The following is an 18,318-nucleotide window of genomic DNA, read 5'->3' as shown; positions in this document are numbered from 1 at the left end:
TGCAGGGAAACGGGAGCTTTGTTGCTCGGGGAGCTCATCTGCTCCCGCTGCTCCTTCCCCACTTTAAACCCTAATCCTCAGCTGGGGACGCTGCAATTAGCCACCGCGGAGCCGGGCACCGTGTCACGGAGGATTAGGGGAGCGGATCGATGGCTCTGTCCCCCCCGCAGCCCCCAGAGGAGGGGGATGGGCCTCAGGGCCCCCCAGCCAGGCAGCCCCCCGCCCACCTTTCCAGGGTACCCACACACCTGAACCCCTGCACTGCATCGCTGCCATTGGGTTATTTTTGGGGTGCACGGGAGCCACAGACCCTCAAGTGCCCCCCCTAAAACCCCCTACAAACAGACCTCAAGGAGGGCTTGGGTGGCTTTGTACGATGTGACTAAAGGCACAGAAATAGGGCTGGGGGGACCAACATGAGCCTCAACCCACATCCTCGCGTGCCCGCCCAGCCCCAGCGCCCGCCCCCAGGGCCCTGTATCCCCGGGAGGGGAAACTGAGGCACAGGGCACCAGGTGCCCGTGACGCGCGCCCCGCGGCAGCCGCGCGCTGGGGAGAGATGTGGCACCGGCACGTCCGCGCACGCCTGGAAGGACGGTGACGGTGACAGCGCTCAGAGCTCTCCCCAGGTACCAAACCTCTGCTGCAAACCCAGGCTGCAGGCGGGGACCTGCCGCGCTCTGTCCCCCGCTCTCCGGGTGACAAACAACAGGCCCACGAGCTGCAAGAGCCATTGGCGCTCCCCGGCACCGAGCCGGCGAACCATCCAGCTCTGGTGACATGGGGACACTTGTGCATGGCGCAAAGGCCACATCCATGGCACGGCAAATAGGCAGAGGATTTGGGGTCACTCGACCCCTTCAAGCCCCCGAAAGGAGCCCGTGTGTCGCTCCCGGGTGCTGCTCACCAATCAGCCTCTTCCCGGGGAGCAGAGCGCGGGAGCTCGTTAGCAGCCGCTCATTAAGAGCCCTCCAGGAGGAGGAAGGTACCCGGGGCACCTGCACCTCCAGTTAATGAGCTGCAGCACCATTAAATGCTGGAGGGGACCTTGGGCACGGTGGGGGCTGCTGGTGCAGAGGGGCTGACCCCCACCCTGACCCCCAACCAAACTGGGTGTGGGTCCCCAGGAAAGGGAGGGATGTGGGGAGTTGAGTCATGGTGACAACCGCAGGTAGCGGAGGTGGCAGGGCCACCAGCGCCCCAAGATCCCCACTGCTCCTGAGGGGCTCCCAGTCCAGGCTGCATCCCCCCCAACGCCTGCACCCATGGGTGCTGCACAGTGATCATGGCTGGTGCTGGGTAGAGGTGGGACAGGACCCCTGGCTCCTTGGGGTTGGGACCGTCCTACCACGTGCGCCCCCAAGCTGGGCAGGGGACCCAGACATCCTGTCCCCAAGGACCTTGCTCAGCACCCAGTAGCTCCCAGTCTGCCCGTTAAAGCCTCATGCAGGGCTTGGAGGGGACCCAGGAATCCGGGGCGATGCTCCCCAGTGCACCCTAAGACACATGGACGATCCCATGACCAGCACCCAGTCCTGCAGGACACCTGGGTCCCCAGGCCCAAGCACTGTCGTCCCCCCCACCCTCCCACCCACCCCGCGTGGGGCTCTCCCTCGTTAATGTTTACTCGGGTTCGTTAGCGCCGGCACATCACCATGGCAACCATGCAAGCTGCGCGCCGCCACCGGCGCCACCGCCACGAGGCGCAGGGACGTCCCCACGCGTGGGGTCACCACGGGCACCCGCCACTGCCACCACCCACCCGGGGCACGTGGGGCTGGGGGACAGCGTGGGGAGCGAGGGGGTGCAGGGATGCTGGGCTTCGCGCCCTCCTCACCAGGCTGGCGTGCCCGGTGTCACCCAGGCAGGGTGACAGCACCCACCGCTCGCCCCCGAAGCTCCCGGGGCTGCAGGCGGGTGCTGGCACTGCCAACACGCTCGGGTGCTGCATTATTTATAAACCGGAGGAGCGGAGGGCTCGGCGGCAGCTGCACAGCCCTCGCGGGCCACCCTACCCGGTGTCACGCAGCCACCGAGCCCGCTGGCACCACAGCCCCGGCGACAACGGGGGACAACGGGGAGGAGGCCGCCCACGGGGCTGGCAGAGCCACGGGGCACCCAGATGCCACCCCGGCGTCCCCTCGGACGTGACGTGCGGCTGGCGCAGCACGCGGGGACATCAGGTGCGTCCCCAAGCTGCCTCCCGCCCCCTCCTGAGCCTGTTGCAGGTGCGTTTGGGGGACGGAGGCAAAGGGGTGACCCCCCGCAGCACCCGTCAGCCCGTCCCCGTGGCACAGGGCTGTACCCAGCCCCGCTCCCCGAGCGCAGGATGCGTCCCGGCGTTTTCTCCCCGCACTGGGCTCCGTGTGCTCCAGCAAACAGGTTTTTCCTTCAGCTTTGCAGAATCCTCCCGCCTCCTCCCCACCAGTCCCACCTCCAGGTTTGGGGAGGGGTGTGTGTGGGGGGGAAAAGGCTGAGTTGGGGCTTTTTAAATTTTTCATTACGAATTTCCCCCATCGATGGCGAGAGGCGCCGGGGGCTCGCTCAGCCGCCCCCAGCATCGCCCCCCGCGCTCTCCCGGAGCTTTGCACCGGCTGAAGCTGAGCCAGGCTGCCGAGAGGATTAATTCTGCATGACTGCCCATCTCCGCGGGGGGACCCGAGACCCTCAGGCCTGCAGCAATCTTGAAAAATTCCTCCAGCCCAACTTAATTCCCTCTTCCTGCAGAGCTGGCGCATCTGCTGCAGTCAGGCACGGAGACACGGAGGGAGAAAAGGGGGGGGACGCCGGCACCCGGGACCGCCGTCGGCTCCGGCGCCAGGCGGTGGCCTCGCTATGGTGGTCGCGGTCTCGCGTTGGCACCGCGGGGTCACCCAAAGGGACGCCGCTCGCTCGTCCCAGCCCCGCGGGTGGGGGCTCAAGGAGAGAGGGTTTGCACTGGGGAAACTGAGTCACGCCGGGGCAGCCCTGGGGACGGTGCTGTGCTGCAGTCCCCATCCGCTGTCAGCCCCCCCGCCCCCGCCGGGACTCCCCAAACCACCAGGGTGACTTAAAAATTGGGTTTTGCCAATATCTCCAGGCTCTGCCTCTCGGGGGGGCTTGTCCAGACCCCCCCACCCCACCCTCTGCAGCCCCAAGGGACAGACCCCCCAGGGTCAAACACCAGACCCCTGGATTTTGGGATGGATTATGGAAACGTAGTCATTGCCTGCGGAACATCCTCGTTCCCCAAGCAGAGCCCCACCAGCCCCTCTCCAGGGGACAAGGACCCCGGTGTCACCCAGGGGGGTTCCACACACACCACGGGACCCCCAGCCCACACAAACCAGCAGCAGAGCGAGGAGCCCGGGGTGCTCCCCCCATCCCCAAAACCCCCGCCATGCACCGCGGCAGCCCAGCGTGTCCCCGCGCTTTGACGGCTCAGCCGCCACCACGCCGAGCCCGGCAGGCACAGCCAACCTTCAGGGGGGCAACGGGGACACACGGGGGGGGACGCAGCCACCAAACTCCCATCCCTGCTGCACCCACCGTCCGGCGCCCCGAGGTGTCGGCAGCTGCCGGACCCGGCAGAACCATCATCCCTCTTGCCTGCAACTTGCCCAGGGAGGAAGATGAAGATGAGGAGCGCAGCCCAGCCCAGCTGCCGGCAGAGCTGCGGATAACGTGCATTTAAATCACTTATATCTTTACTTTCTCCTGCGCTGGCTGTGAGATGGGGCTTTTTTTCCTTGCATGCGTAATTAGGGGGTGGAACAGATGGCGGAGGGTTCGTTTAAAGTAATGCATCCATTAAAATAACCTTCGCTGTCGGGGACTGCGCTCCGACAGGGGCCTGTTTCACCGGGGGCGGTGGGGAAGGAGTTGGGGGGGGGGTTTATTCTGCAAGCAGAGGGGATGTCGGACTTGGGGGGGAGCGGAGCACATGATCCCTTTGGGATGCAGCATCCCAAACCTGGGGATGAAGCCGGTCCGGGTACCACCAACCTGTATTGCTATGGATGCACGGGAGTTGCGAGCCAAACTGGGAGCAAACTGGGGCCAAACTGGGCTTGGAGCGGTGCTCTCCAGGGCTCGGTTTCCATAGCAATATGATGGCAGCGAGATGCAAAGCCCAACCAAGGGCCAGCGGCCAAGCCTCCGGCATCCCCCAAACTGGGGACGATGCCATGGGGTGGGTACGGTCCCCGCGGTCCCCGCGGCGGGCGGCCGCCCGCCGCGGGGACCGCGGGGACCGTACCCACCCCTGTCCCCCCACTCTCGAAACCCAAAATAGGACATTTTCGCTTCGCCACGCAGCACCTCTCCTGTTTCAAACCCCGGGAGAGGCAGGAGGGCTTTGTTCAGGCACCGGAGGCCAGCGAGAGCAGGAGTGCCCTGCCAGCTCTTGTGTTTCACTCCCGAGGAATGCCGGGGAGGGGAACGCTGTTACCACCCCCCCTCCGCAACGGGCACCCAGCCCGGCTGCGGGGTGTCAAGGCTTGGGAGGAAGAGGAGGGGTAGGGGATGAAGGATGGGGAAGGCGGGTGATGCTGCGGTGCCACCACGTGCGGATGGGGGGGACACGCGATGACACACAGGCAGTGGCGGTTCGGTTGGAGCAGAGCGATTCATCCCGAGCTAATATTACACGCCTGTCTTCAAGGAAAGAAGAAGCCCCCCTAGGGGTATCCCCCCTAAATTTGGGGGATCCAGAGAGGGAGACCCTGGGCGTGGGGCTGGGGAAGGGCGAGAGCAGCGGTGGACCCAAAGCCACCCATGCGTGTGCAAATGTTTCGTGTGCACTTGCTAAGGTGCTTCTGCTGCCTTTAGGGCATCGCTGCTGCGTTTGAAGCATCCGAGAGGTGGGAACTTGCAGGGGGGGGGATGGGGAGCACATGCCAGGGCTGCACTGTGTGTGTGTGGGGGGGTCTCTCCTTTCCAGCTGGGTCAGGGGGGGCAGGGCTGTCCCCCCACCACAGCACAGGGAGCGCTGGGACAAGCTCAGCATCACCGTGAGCCCTGCAAAGGCTGGTCCTGCCTCGCCACCCCCTCCCCGGCCACAGCCCCCAGACCACCAGGGCTGCCCTCTTCCTCCTCCTCCTCCTCCTCCTCTTCCTCCTGGCACCCTGGGGTGTCCCCAAGCACAGGGGACAGCGGGTGGCTGTGGCAACGCAGCGCCTGATGGTGGCAGTGGGATGGGGCGGCTGCTTGCGCCGACACCCCCGTGCCCAGTGCTGGGAACAGCCAGATGGTGACAGCGGGCGACGCAGGCGCTGGGGCCAGGGACCCAGGGGACACGCGGATGGTGGCGATGGGGACATGCCAACAGCCAAGAGGGGATCGCAGCAGGACCCGGACTGCGGGGTGACGGGTGGTCCCCAGGCCAGAAACAGGAGAAGCCCCCGTTTGCCCTCCCCGGCCCCGCGCACGCGTCGAGGAGCCGCCAGCCGAGGGACGCCGGGTTTTGTGCCACTGTCCCCACGCTGCCCCCTGGCCACCGAGCCCCCACCCCACCCTCCCACTTGCCAACATGAATCTCCCCCAGCTCATCCCCATCCTGCTCCCGCCTCACCTGCCATCACCCCCAGCCCCGGCACGACACCCGTTCGCCTCCCCCGGCGTCTCAACCAGTCCCTTGGGTGCACCCCGACACCCTGAGCTCTCCCCCAGCCAGCAACCTGCCAGGAAAACTGCTCCCAAAAACCTCCCGCGCCGGCTCCGCCAGCTCCGCGGGTCTGGGGGGGCCGCAAACCGGCCCCCCGCTCGCCAAGAACAATAGCGCCTTGTTCCAGCCCAGCTCCGACCTCCCCGGCCGGGCTGCAAACACCTCCCTGGGCAAAGCAAAGCTCTGGCCACTCTCACCTCTACGTCTCTCTCGCTGTTTCCCAGCTCCCTCCTGCCAAATCCCCGTTCCCGATCGCTTCTCCTCCCCGCGGGTCCATATTAAGCTACATTCTCCTTTCAGCTGGGTGGAAAACAGCAGTAATAACCATGTGGAGAGAGCCGTGCCCCCCACCTCCACTTCCCTCCCACTTTGGGGTTCAAATTTCATTTCAGAAAAAAAAAAAAAAAAAGGCAAAAAGCTTCCCCCGCCTCCAATTTCTTCCCCCAAACCGAGTCGCTGTCGTCTCGTCTGATCTCGGCAGGGGCCGTGGGGATGCTCAGCTCCTCCTGGTTCAGGATCTGCTGCCAATCTGGACCTCGCAAACTGGTTCTCACACGGCTCCCGCCCAGCACCTCCCTCTCGGCATTGATTGTCCCTCCTCAGCCACCCAGCCCTGGTTTGCTCCCTGCCACCCGCTCCCCTGTCACCCACTGCCCCGTCCCCGTGCCACCCTGCTCCCTGGTCTCCTTGCCACGCTGCTCCCTGTCACCCTGTCACCCTGCTCCCCATGCCACTGATAGTGATGCACAGGGCGCCGCGCTCCCCTCCTGCCGCTGCTCCTGCCCCGGCGCATCCATCCCAAGCCAAGCCGCCGAGTTCCCCAGCTGAGATTTATTCCCGGCCAATTCCCGGGGGGCCGGCGGGGAGCGGAGCGGCCCCGCTGCCTCCAGCCCAGCAGCCTCTCTCTTTCCCGCAGCCCCAGAGCTCATCTCCCTCGCCCCAGGCGCTCCGTCCTCCTCCAGATATTTTAGGCCCAGGTTTTGCAAGGAATGCACAGGCGCTGAGCCCAAGCCCAGGCGCTGAAGTCAGCAGGAGGCGAAGAGCTTGCGCGGGGCTTGGGGCCCCGGGGGCGGCGGCAGTGGAAGCACAAGGATGGGATGGGATGGGATGGGATGGGATGGGATGGGATGGGATGGGATGGGATGGGGATGGGGATGGGGATGGGGATGGGGATGGGGATGGGGATGGGGATGGGGATGGGGATGGGGATGGGGATGGGGATGGGGACGGGAAGGGGAAGGGGAAGGGGATGGGGAAGGGGAAGGGGATGGGGAAGGGGAAGGGGATGGGAATGGGGAAGGGGATGGGAACGGAGAAGGGGATGGGAATAGGGAAGGGGATGGGAATAGGGAAGGGGATGGGAATAGGGAAGGGGATGAGAAGGGGAAGGGGATGGGGAAGGGGAAGGGAATGGGGAAGGGGATGGGAATGGGAAGGGGATAGGAAGGGGATGAGGTGGGAATGGGGTGGGATGGGATGTGGGGAATGGGATGGAATGAGGGGGATGGGATTGATGAGGTGGAATAGGATGGGATGGAATGGGATGAGGGAGATGGGATGAGTGGAATGGGATGGGATGGGATGGAATGGGATGAGGAGGATGGGATGGGATGAGGGGAATGGGATGGGATGGAATGGGATGAGGGGGATGGGATGGGACGGGATGCAGCTCCCTCCGCCTGGAGCTCGTTTAGCAGCGGGAAGGGCAGAGGTTGGAGCTGGCGGATGCCAGAACCGCTTCGCTCTCCCTTGGAGAGGATCAATACCACATTTTGCCGCTCCCCTGTCTCCCCACATCGCGCCAGGCCAGGCTGCGCCGGCTCTCATCCGCGTTCACACCTGCGCGGGCTGGGTTTTGGCACCGGGGGGGTGTTCCTGCTGCTGTCTGTCCCTGTCCCCTTCACCGGAGGTTTCACCACAGTGGCAGCACCTGTCTAAACCCACCTTGACCCCCCCATGCACCAAACGCTGCCTGCGCACACGCCGACACCTCCTGCTAACACCATCCTGCACCCCGCTGACCCCCGCGCCCCCATCCCCGCAGATCACCCATCGCTCCCCCGCACCACGGCAGCTCAGCACAGCTCCCAGCGCGGTGTCCCGGGGGTGCAGAGGGAGTCCCCGCAACACCCCCGCCCTTGTCACGGCCCCGCTGGCACCAGCACCGTCCGACGTGCCCCAACAGGTGAACCCCCCGGGGCCGCGTTCCTGCCGCGTCGGGAACTGTCCCCACCGGGCAGCCGCTCCGCAGGCATGTTCCTTCCAGCACGTCCCTCCCTCCTTCCCGCGTACCAGCCTCCCTCGGCCGCCGAAAAAAGGGGGGAGCCGATGGATTTTAATGAGCTCCCCGGAGGCACCGCTCTGCACCCCCCCCTCCCACTTCTTCTTCCCGCGCCCGGGAACCGATGCTCTGAAACACAACCCTGGAAAAAAACCACAGGGCATATTTTTCTCTCCCCCCACCCTCCCCGTTCCTTTCCCTTCTCGCCTCCCCCAGCTTTTTTTTGCTCTCCTGCCGATGCCAAAGACCCAGCCGGGCTCTTGTGCTTTCACTCGCAGCTGCAGCTGCCGATTTTCGCTGTAAGCCCTTGTGCCTAGAAGGCCCAGAGCGAGGGATTCTGGGACGCGGTGATTGAAGACAGCACCAGCGCGGAGACCATTGCTCAGACTTTCCCTGTCTGTCGCCCCAGCGCTCAACCCACAGAGAGGGAGAGAAACAGAAAAGGAAAAAGGAATGGGGAAAAAAATACAAAGATGGAGAGAAAAAAAAAACCCAACAACAAACAGCACGCAGCACCCGGCCCTTCCCGCCCATGCACAGCACCCCAGGCTTCCCCAGGCTGGGCACCCATGGGGCAGGGTGAGCCCCCCATCCCGCGGCACCCCGGTGAACCGCCGGCTGCTGCGCTTTGCGACGCCAAATCCCACCGGATCCCCTCGCCACACAGACCCGCTGTACATCGCCTTAAAAACTCCCGGCGGGCACCCCAGCAGCACGCCGTTCGCTTCCCCTCTGTGCGAGTTTGAGGGCAAAAACGGTAATAACGCAGGTTTCGAGCCACCATTTGTGGCACAGGGGAGTAGCAGGGTGCGGGTGCACGGGGAGCTGATGCTGTGCACGGCGCCCGGTCCTCGTGCGAAGCCGAAACGCTCACCCGCAGCGCAGGGAGCGTCAGGGTGCACTGAGGAGCCGAGGAAACCCCCTGGGCACACGTCACCACGTCCCCGCTCCACGCAAAGGTCCCCTAGGGAGGGGTCCCCAGCACCCCGGGTGTCTGGGTGTGCCGGGGGAAGGACCGAATCCCTGCCCTCCAGCACGGTGCTGAGCCAAGGCATCGCTCAGCGTGCGTCCCGAGGCACAGCAGGAACAACTCCAGCGCGGACAGACAGACGGACATGCGGTGGGGAGCAAGACAACCAGGCTGTGACCACGCAGAAGAGAAGAGGAGCCCTGCCGAGCATCTCCCGGCCAGCCGAGCCTTCGCATCCCGAACCCCCCGAAGCATCACCAGCTCCCCGAGGACCAGACCGTGCGGCACATCCCAGCCCTGAAGTTCGGCGGGCGGCGAGGCTGGGGAGGGGACGGCAGGGGACACACACACACACACAACACATCTGCGACGCATTCAGGGGCCACATCCCGCATCCGGGCAGCCCGGCCGCAGCCCAGCATCCAGCCGGCCGGCCCCGGGGGGCAGCCCTGCCCTATCACCAGGCAAAAATCCCCCCGTCCCTCCCGCTCCCCCTCACCACGAGCCCGGAAGAAGGAAACAGCCCTCCCCACCACTGCCCTGTTTACCAAGAGCTGGTTCCAAAGCACTCGGGAGAATAGCAGGAGCATTTCAAGGCCCTGTTTCCACTCGGCTGACACACACTATTTATAGAAGCCCACAATTCTCCCAGAGCTTTCCTCGGGATCTCAGCAGAAATAGCCTGCCCCGGGTCCCTGCTGCCTCCTCTAAAGAGGCCAGGGCAGCGCCGGCCCCCCCCGGCTTGCCATAACCTTCCACGGGCTTCCATCGCTTCTCCTCCGCTGGCCACCCCGCTCCCGGCGTGTCCTTGGCTACCCTGTCCCCGTCACGGTGCCAGCCCTTCGCCACCAAACCCTCCCAGCCACCTCCAGCTCCTGCCCCATCGGTTCCCGGCGGGGGCGCGGTGGCTCCGGCGGGCGCGCGGTGGCTCCGGCGGGCATCCGCTCGCCAGACACAGCAGAGGGGAGGGAACCGGACTGTGGTTTATGGGGACGTGGGGCGGGGGGGGGGGGGGTTGGAGACCAGCAGCCACCTCCCGCCTGACTGCATCGGAGCGCGGCAGAGCCCCGGGGGACTCGCACCAGGGATGGAGTTGGCCTATTCAGGTTACAGAGACATGGCAGAGCGGAATTTGGCGCCGCGCCATCCCTTCTCCAGCCCCCCCCTCCCCGCCCTCCTCTTTCCCCCCCTCCCCACCACCACCACCACCCTCCCCTGCAAATTCCTCAGCCCAGCAGGAGAAGCCAGTGTAAGGGGACACCTGGGGGGGGGGCGAGGAAGGAGGGGAGGCCTGGGGAGGTGGGGGGGCCCCGATTCAGACCACGCGCCCCCAGCGCCCGCCGGCGCCTGGGTCGAAAGCGAGCGGGCAGGATCCGTGCCCGTCGCCCCCGGGGGTTCGCTTCTGCTCTCTGTCACGCCAGGATAAATCTGGAGCGACTCCACCGCGCGCCGGGGCTCACGACGGCACACAATGAGCTCAGCCCGTGGCTTTCGGTGGCCGTTCTGGTAGCCACGGGCAGAAGGGGCTGGATGCACGAGGCCACCTGGGCACAGCCGTGGCCACATCCTCCGCCAGCACGTAAACAAGCAGGGACCCAGGTGTCTCCACCTGCCTCGGCCTTGGGGACACCGAGCACGTCCCCAGGGTGGGCAGAGGGTTTGGCGTTAGCATGACCCCATGGGGTGACTCCAGCCCCTGCCAAAGCCACCAGTCCTCTGTGGTCCCCATTGCGAGCACCGAGGGGCCGCGCCGGGGGGGGGCGGGGGAGGGTGGGTGGATTTAAATCAGCTGATCGATAAAAACAAATCAGAGGGGGGATGACAGGCACCGAAGTGACAACCGCTCGCCGAGCCCCGCGCCACGGACCACGCAACTTTGCCGACGGGGCTGTGGCGAATCCCCCCCACCCACCCACCACCCTCCTCCGGGGCTGCCCCCCGCGGACCAGCCCGCGCTCCCCCGGGAAAAGGGTGGGATGCTCTGCCCCGGGGGGGGCCCCACGTCCCCCCAGGAAGCCAAGTGAACCCCAAACGCTGTTGACACGCTCGACTCCGGCTCTGCCTTCCAGCGGAGGGAGCCGCTCTGACAGCTGTCACTCAGCCCTTGCAGCCGCGGGGGGGGAAAGGCGGCGGTGGGGGGGGGGACGACGGGGGCCGGCCGAGGGGAGGCGGCCAAACTCGTGGAGATGGCAGCCCCCCCGCCGGGGGCTCGCCCCGGTCCCCCCCCCTTTCCCCACACGCCCCTCTCCGCCCCAAGTGCCATTAAACTCCTGCAATTTGGCACCAACTCGCCGCGCAACTTCAGCGGAGGGGACGGCGCGGGGGGGGACAACACGGCGCCTCCTTCCCCCCCACCTCCCCCTCTACCCGAAGGGGGTGTCCCGTGTGTCCTCCCCCCCTTCCTCCCCACCTCCCAGCCCCACACAAAGGCGGGGGGTCCCCGGTACTCACCCGCCGGTTGCTGCGCTCCGAGCCCCTCGGAACCCGCCCGCTTGGGGAGGCTCCTGCCGTCCGGCGGGGCTGCGTCCTGACCGGCCGCGGGAGTCCCGGAGCCCTCGGCACCGTTCGCCACCTTCAACGAGAGCATTTCCAGCGCCTCCTGCTCACATTCTCCCCAAGGCAACTCCGCTCCTGCCAGCCCGCCCCCTCCTCCGTCCCCTGCCTGCTCTTTCCTCCTTCCCTCTCCCCCCACTCCACCCCTCTATTTTATTTTTTTCCGGGTTTTTCTCTCCCCTCTGCCGCTTAGCTTTTTTTTTCGTTGCTTTTAATTATTTTTTGCCTCCTCTTTCCCCCCCACCCCCCCTTCGCCTCTCACACACACACAAAAGGCAGCGGAGCGGGAGGCGGAGGGGGAACCGACCTCCCCTCTGCGCCTCCGCCGCTCGCCGCCTGCGGAAAGCAAAGAAAGACACAGCGCAGCAGAGCCCTGGCTTGCCGCTGCCTCCCCCCTTCCTCCTCCTCCTCCTCCTCTTCCCTCCTCCTCCACCTCCTCCTCCCTCTCTCTTGCCTTCTGCCGCTCCCGGCTTTGTGGGGGCTGGGATAAAAAGGGGGGGAGCGGAGCCGGCGGCGAGGCGCGCCCAGCCCCTCTCTCTCCTCTCCCGTTGCGCGGCGGGGACCGCGGCTCCGGTTCTCTCCGCTGTCAGCGGTACGACCAGCATCCGGCACCCCGGGGAGCCGTGCAGCACCGCCGGGGCATGCCGGGCCTTGTAGTCCTTCCTTTCCTCCCCCCCCCCCCCCTTCTTTTTTTTCCCCTCCTTCCTTTCCTCTCCCCCCCGCTTTTTCTCCTCCCCGTCGCTGCGAAGCGCGCAGGGAGGGGCGCAAAGCGGCGCGTCTCCGTTGCGCGCTGCTTGGGGTCCCCCTTACTTAAGGGGGGGGCACCTCGGGGGGGGGGGGTGGGCAAACCACCTTTGGTGGTTTGCCCACCCCCCCCCCCCGAGGTGCTCCCCCCCCCGCGAGGTCCCAATGGGATGCGCGGGGCATTGCTGCCCTCTCCTGGGTTGCACCCGCACTGCGTACCCCCCTGCCCTCAACATGCGAGGGGGGACAGACACACAGCCCCCCGCCACAATGTGGGGTGCACATGTGCACTTCATCACCCACTCTGCCTCAGCACCCTTATGCACCCCCAAGCAATACACCCCCCCCCCCCTTTTTTTTTTCTTTTCCTCACTTTTAATTCTTTTTATTTAAAGTCTGGGGCCTGGAAACTTCCCCACTGTTTGGCAACACCCGGTTCCTCTCATTCTTTGGGTTATGGTGCTGTGTCCCCTCTCAGCCAGGTCCCAGAGGGGATGCCAGGTGGTGACCATGTCCCCTTGGGACAGCGGTGGCACAGTGGGGAGCTGTCCCCCACCTCCCTGAGCATCCCGTGACCTCCCTCCCCGTCGAGCATCTCTCCAGCTCCTTCCCTCCAAGTCTCCGCCAATGCTAATGTTCCCAGAGCTGGGTAGATACAATATAATTAAAGTAGATAATACCACTGATGTTTGTTATGACATTATGTTTTTGTGAGTGACGAGTGAAGGGTTAACTCCAGGGAATTGGGAATATTGCTTGGCTGCTAATAACACGTGAGTCATCGATGAAATAACACATGGGTGCAGGGAGGCACACAGCACCTGGTTTTCCAGCAGCCCTGTGGTGCAGGTTGGGGTTTGATGCTTGTCGCCGGATCAACAGGCAGCGAGGAGCGAGTCTGCGCTCAGTTTACGTTCTGGTCACTCCAGCTCTGCCACCGGACTGGGACAAACTGGGGAGCCGCGGTCAAGTTAAGAGTTGTCTTCCAGCAGGGACCTATCGCACCCGAAAAGCTGGCAGCTCCATCACTGGGGTTCCATGCACCCCAGCAGGATCGGTGGGATGGATTGGGGAGCGCTGGGCTCTACACAGCCCGGGTGAGGATGGGGACGGGTCTGCGTGGCTCCTGGGAGCGGTGCGGGGAGGCCTGGGCTCCAGCCTGGTCAGCAGAGGAATCTGCACACGCAGACAGGATCGCTGCAATTGCTGGTGGCTGAGTGAGCAACTTTGCAGGCTTCCTCGTCCCCTCGCCCTGAATGTCAGCTTTGAATTTTCTTGCTATTTTTAGGGAGGGTTCAAAAAAACCAGCAGGATCCCTCCCTTCTCGCCTTGCAGGGCTTTGCGCCCTATGAATATTGCAAGCCTGCGTATTGCTGTACCTGCGTGCGGACGGGGGCAGCGGGATGGAGCGACGGGTCAGTCGTCTCGCACGGGCAGGGAGAGAAGGAGGTCGTGCAAAAAAATATTACACTGCAAGCAGAATGGGTTAGAATGTAAAAGATTTATTAATTTAATCCAAAGCATTAAAAGGTCATGTATTAATCAAAGAGATGCTTAAAACTGTCAAAGTCCCTTCTCAGGTTTGAAGTGCATCTCTATAGTTATCATAAAATATATATATCAGTCTGGCATCGAGCCCTCGGCAGGGCTGGGAGCGGGGGTGAGGAGCGAAGCGAAGTGTTTTGCAGCACAGTCCTTGCGGAGCAGCACCCATGGGTGCTCGATGCCAGTCTGGGTGCCTTGTGGGTCACCCCGCTTGTCCCCAGGCCTGGCTTTGTCCCCCCATCAAGTCAGGCTGGTGCCCTGTGGTTGTCCCCGGGTGGTTTGGGGTGGAGGAGGGAACACGAATGCGATGGGTTTGGGAGTGGGGTCCTCCCCTTGCCCCCGGTTCGGAGAGGGGCTGATGGGCACGGGTGTGCTCGTGGTCACGGTGACGGTCACCGGCAGCTCCCGCCACGTCAGGCAGCACTGGGGCGTGGGAGCGATGCCCACGCCACCCGTGTCACAACTCCGCGGGTGCTCAACCCCGCCGCCATCTCTTTTTTCCGGGGGAGGGGAACAGCGGAGGCGTGTCCTCAGGGCCACCCGGGTCACCCGGGCACCTTGTCCCCTCTCCCAGCCAAGTGCTGTGTCAGCAGCGTTGGCGTGGACCTACGCTACCATCTAGTGGCTGCTTTACCGAGCCGGGGCCACCGCTGTCCCCGGCTCTGAGCCCGCGGCCCCGCGCACGGCTCCCCGGGGACTCCGGTTCCCCGTGCCCCCCAAGTCTGGCGGGGCAAAGGTCCCGCTTGCCATCACCCTTGCCAGGATCAGGGCAGTGCGGTGACCTGCCTGGGTTTGTCCCCAGAGAGCTCGGGTTGGCTTGGGGGGGTGGTGGTGGCAGCATCCCAAAAGCCACCAGCTCCCCGGGGTGGGATCAGGGGGTTTGGAGGCAGCGGGGTGCAGCGGGGGAGATCTGGGGTGCATGAGTGCCGTGGGTGTTTAATGGGCAAAAGGTGTTTGCTGCATTGCTGGGATGCGGAGCTGCCTTTGTGGAGAGCACAGTCCAGAGACCCCCGCCAGATTTAGGGGGGGATCCTGCCCTCCAGCAGCTGGGGAGGATTTTGAACCCTGATAAATGTAACTGCAGCAGAAGAGCCCCAACCCTCCCTGAATTCCAGCCCTGTGCTGCCCCAGAGCCGCAGCCGAATGTCTCCCCAGTACAACCATTTCTGAGCAGCCCCAACCAGCACCATGCCCTGGTCAGAGTGAGACTCCCCCTGTCCCCCCCTCCCCATCCGCCTGGGTCTGCGGTGTCACCCGACTGTCCCCACCCTCGCTTCACCCAGGAAACCCCCATCCCCAAATCCCGCTGCTCCCCGCTCGCTGCCACGGCCGCTGCTGCGTCTCTTCCCAAATCTCAGTTGTTTTTTCCATGGGAAAACGTGTCCCCTCGCAGTGGCCGGTGCTGAGCTGCTGGCTGACCGCGGATAAGTCCCTCTGCACCTCAGTTTCTCCTGTGGGGACATAGTCCCTGCAGGCCCGGACCAGCCAGTCTCAAGCCTGGTCAAGCCTAAAACCACATTCTTGGCCGTTTTCCACTGTTGTTTGGCCACCGCCGCCGCCGGGACACGGCTCTGATCCACAACGCAGCCGCCATGCGGGCTCTGCCGGTCCCTTGGTGCTTGGGCTGAAGGGGACGGGGACAGACCTGCTCCCCAGGCTCGTTTTGGGTGGGGGTGGCTCCTTCCCGGCCACAAGGGAGACGCAACTCCCGGCGGGGACCCCGAGGGGAGGTGACGGTGCCGTGGCTCCTCCGCGCCAGGGTCTGCGGTGCCGCCATCTGCAGCGGTCTCACACCTGCGCCCACCGCGTGCTTGGCACCGGGTGGGCACGTTCGCTCCAGGACCCCCCAGGCCCCCCCTGAGCTCCTGCCACGCTCGCCTGGCCCCGGGCTGGCACGGTGGGGCAGAGCAGCCAGCCGGAGCGGGGCCGGGCAGGGTTTGCAGGCAGGAGCAAGGAAAACAAGTCTGGGCACGATGGGGGGGTCCTGGGGAGTGTTGGGGTGGGGTCTTAATCCCTCAGCACCATGGATTCAGCCCCCACTGCAGGCAGGGAGGTGACACGGAGCTGCGTTTGCCTCCCGGCTGGAAGATGCTGCAGCCAGGGCTCGGCTCTGCGGCGCTGCCAGCGCTGCTCCAGGGACCTGGGGGGACAGAGCCACCCAGAGCCCCCGCAGCCGGCTGCTGAGCTCTGCCCTCCCCAGCACCCATGGCCATGCTCCCCCTGAGCACCCAACCCAGGCTCTGCGGTGAAAATCCACCTTGCAGCACCTCTGGGGGGTCCCAGCCCCCTTCCCGCCCCCCCATCGCTCCTGGGGGTGGCACACGGGGCTCCGTGACGGTGGCGCAGGAGCAGGCAGGTGGCCGTGCCCCGTGTCAGTCATCGGTCCCTCTGTCCCTGGTCGATGCAGCCCAGCATTAACATAAAATCGATGTCCCCTCTCCTGCCCAGCCTGCGGCCACCCCAGGGTGACACCCTTTAACCCCTTCGCCCCCGCCTTGGGGCACCCGTGTTGGGGAGAAGGTGGAAGGACAGAAAGATGGAAGCCAGGACAGGTGTCCGTCCCTTCAGCCCTTCCACGCGGGTCCGTGCAGCCTTGGGCGCTGCTCTCTGTCCCCAAGAGCTTTCAAAGGGCAAAACTGGGGACAGACCACAGTGACATGCCCGTGGTCCCACAGGGATCCACACAGTCCCAGAGCTGCGGGGGGGTGACGGCGATGCTGCCATGTCCATGGGGTGACCCACGTCCCCCCCGCCCCGCACGCTGGGGTGCCCAGCCCCAGGCGTGGCTGCAATCTGGCATGTCCCCAAGGCCCCTGGCATGTCCCCAAACCCGCTGGCACTGGCCCTGTGCCCCCCTCCCCGCCTGAGCCCCCCGGATGGGGCAGGGGCCAGTCCCCCCTTCCCACCAGTGCTGGGGAATTCATTAACTGCCCACAGCTGGGTCCTGCTGGGGAGGCCAAGCTGCAGGAAAATTAACCCCTTCCTGCCCCCCCTCCAGGCACAGGACCCCCCCACGGTCACACAGGGGAGGGGACCAGCAGCTCCGCCCGCTAGACACACAGTGACCCCCCCGCTAATTAACCCCAGGCTGCTGCCTCATTAAGGCACATGGCCAGGGGGCAGCAGGAGGGGCCGGTCCCTGCTGGGGGGCGCAGGGGGTTTGCCCTGGGAGGGGCAGCTTTGCAAACCCAAATGCTTCCCCACCCCTTTTTCCCAAGTTTTTGCTTGCAAGGGGAGCTAGTGCTGCAGCCCCACATGGCCTGGGGACACCGGGGGGGGACATTTCTCTGCTCTGTATCACAGAGGTGCCCCCCCCACACCCAGGGGGGGAGGATCCGGCCCTCAGTCCTGACTTGACTCAACCTGGAGCCCCCTGGGTGGGGATGGGTGCCCCCCACCCCAAATCTTGCAATCCAGGGTTGTCCCCCCAGCTCCAGCACCCCCGTGACCCCCCCAGCCTGTGCCCATCCCCCGCGAGAGCAGCCCCTTTCCCTGGGGGGGGGGGGGGCAGAAGGACCCACACTCCCCCCACTTGTTAGAAAGGTTTTATTTCTATTTACAGACTGGATTTAAAAAAATAATAAACAACAAATCCCTCCTGTTCCCTTCTCAGCCCAACCCCCCCCCCCCGGATGGCACTGCCCCCCCCCCGAAATGGGGTGCGCAGGGGGGCACCAGGAACCAGCTGGCAGGGTGACCCCCCCCTCCAGCACCTTCATGTTCACATTGTGCCCCGAGTCCCCCCAGCAGCCCCATTAACACTTGGTGCAGGGGTTTGGGCTGAGCTGCAGCCGGGACCCCCCCCAGTGCCGTGGGTGACCCCATCCTGGACCCCCCAGCGCCGTGGGTGATCCCATCCCGGACCCCCCAGTGCCGTGGGTGACCCCATCCCGTACACCCCCAGCGCCGTGGGTGACCCCATCCCGTACACCCCCAGCGCCATGGGTGACCCCATCCTAGACCCCCCAGCGCCGTGGGTGACCCCATCCCGTACACCCCCAGCGCCATGGGTGACCCCATCCTGGACCCCCCAGCGCCGTGGGTGACCCCATCCCGTACTCCCCCGCCCCACATGGGGCAGCGGGAAACAGCCCCTGGAGCAGAGCTGACCCCCAAAACCCGGGCACATGGTCCCCCCCAGGACCCCTTGTCACCCCCCACAGTGCAAGCAGAGATTTATGGCTTTCAGGATTTGGCTCTGCTGGAAGGAAATGAAATTAAAGCGGGGGGGGGGGGACAAGGAGAACCCCCCGATCCAGGGATCCCTGAGGGTGAGGCGGCTGCTGGGGTGAAGGATATAAAATCTTATAAATTAAAAATATCAAGTGGGGGGTGGAGGTGACCTCCCCCAGGTCAGCACCAGGATTTGGGGGGCTGACCCCCCGCAGGTGCTCAAGGCTGAGCTGAGGGAGAGGAGATTGGTATGGGGAGAGCCCCCCCGAGGCCTCTGCTGCTGCGGGGTGTCTGGGGGGCACAGTGGGGTCCCCCCCAGCCAAAGCACTTCTCAGATTCACAGCTGGGCGTGAAAGCAGCAAGAGAGCGGTTGGGGGTGCTGGGTGGGGGGCGCAGCTTTACCCCTTT

The 18,318-nt window shown here is 65.0% G+C and overlaps 2 protein-coding genes across 3 annotated transcripts in view; one reads left to right on the top strand and one right to left on the bottom strand.

The window, feature by feature from the left end:
* AHDC1 (AT-hook DNA binding motif containing 1) overlaps positions 1-11,520 on the bottom strand; it is a 51,703-nt gene extending 40,183 nt beyond the window's left edge. For both annotated transcript variants that reach the window (XR_014185957.1, XM_082071583.1), the window contains exon 1: positions 11,347-11,520. Coding sequence is in view for 1 of the 2 variants with exons in the window: in XM_082071583.1 (XP_081927709.1) it covers positions 11,347-11,482 (136 nt within the window). In the remaining variant the exon portion in view is untranslated. The remainder of the gene's footprint in view (positions 1-11,346) is intronic.
* A 6,223-nt stretch (positions 11,521-17,743) lies between these two features.
* Positions 17,744-18,318, top strand: part of LOC309449433 (procathepsin L-like) — a gene marked incomplete at its 5' end in the record, with an annotated part of 3,264 nt that continues 2,689 nt past the window's right edge. The window contains one exon of the mRNA XM_082071550.1: positions 17,744-18,008. Coding sequence (XP_081927676.1) covers positions 17,744-18,008 — 265 coding nt within the window. The remainder of the gene's footprint in view (positions 18,009-18,318) is intronic.

This window comes from Streptopelia decaocto, assembly GCF_964273445.1.
Source record: "Streptopelia decaocto genome assembly, chromosome: 23".
Taxonomy (NCBI): Eukaryota; Metazoa; Chordata; class Aves; order Columbiformes; family Columbidae; genus Streptopelia; species Streptopelia decaocto.
The sequence above is the reverse complement of the archived record's forward strand: the minus strand, read 5'-3'. Positions and strand labels throughout refer to the sequence as shown.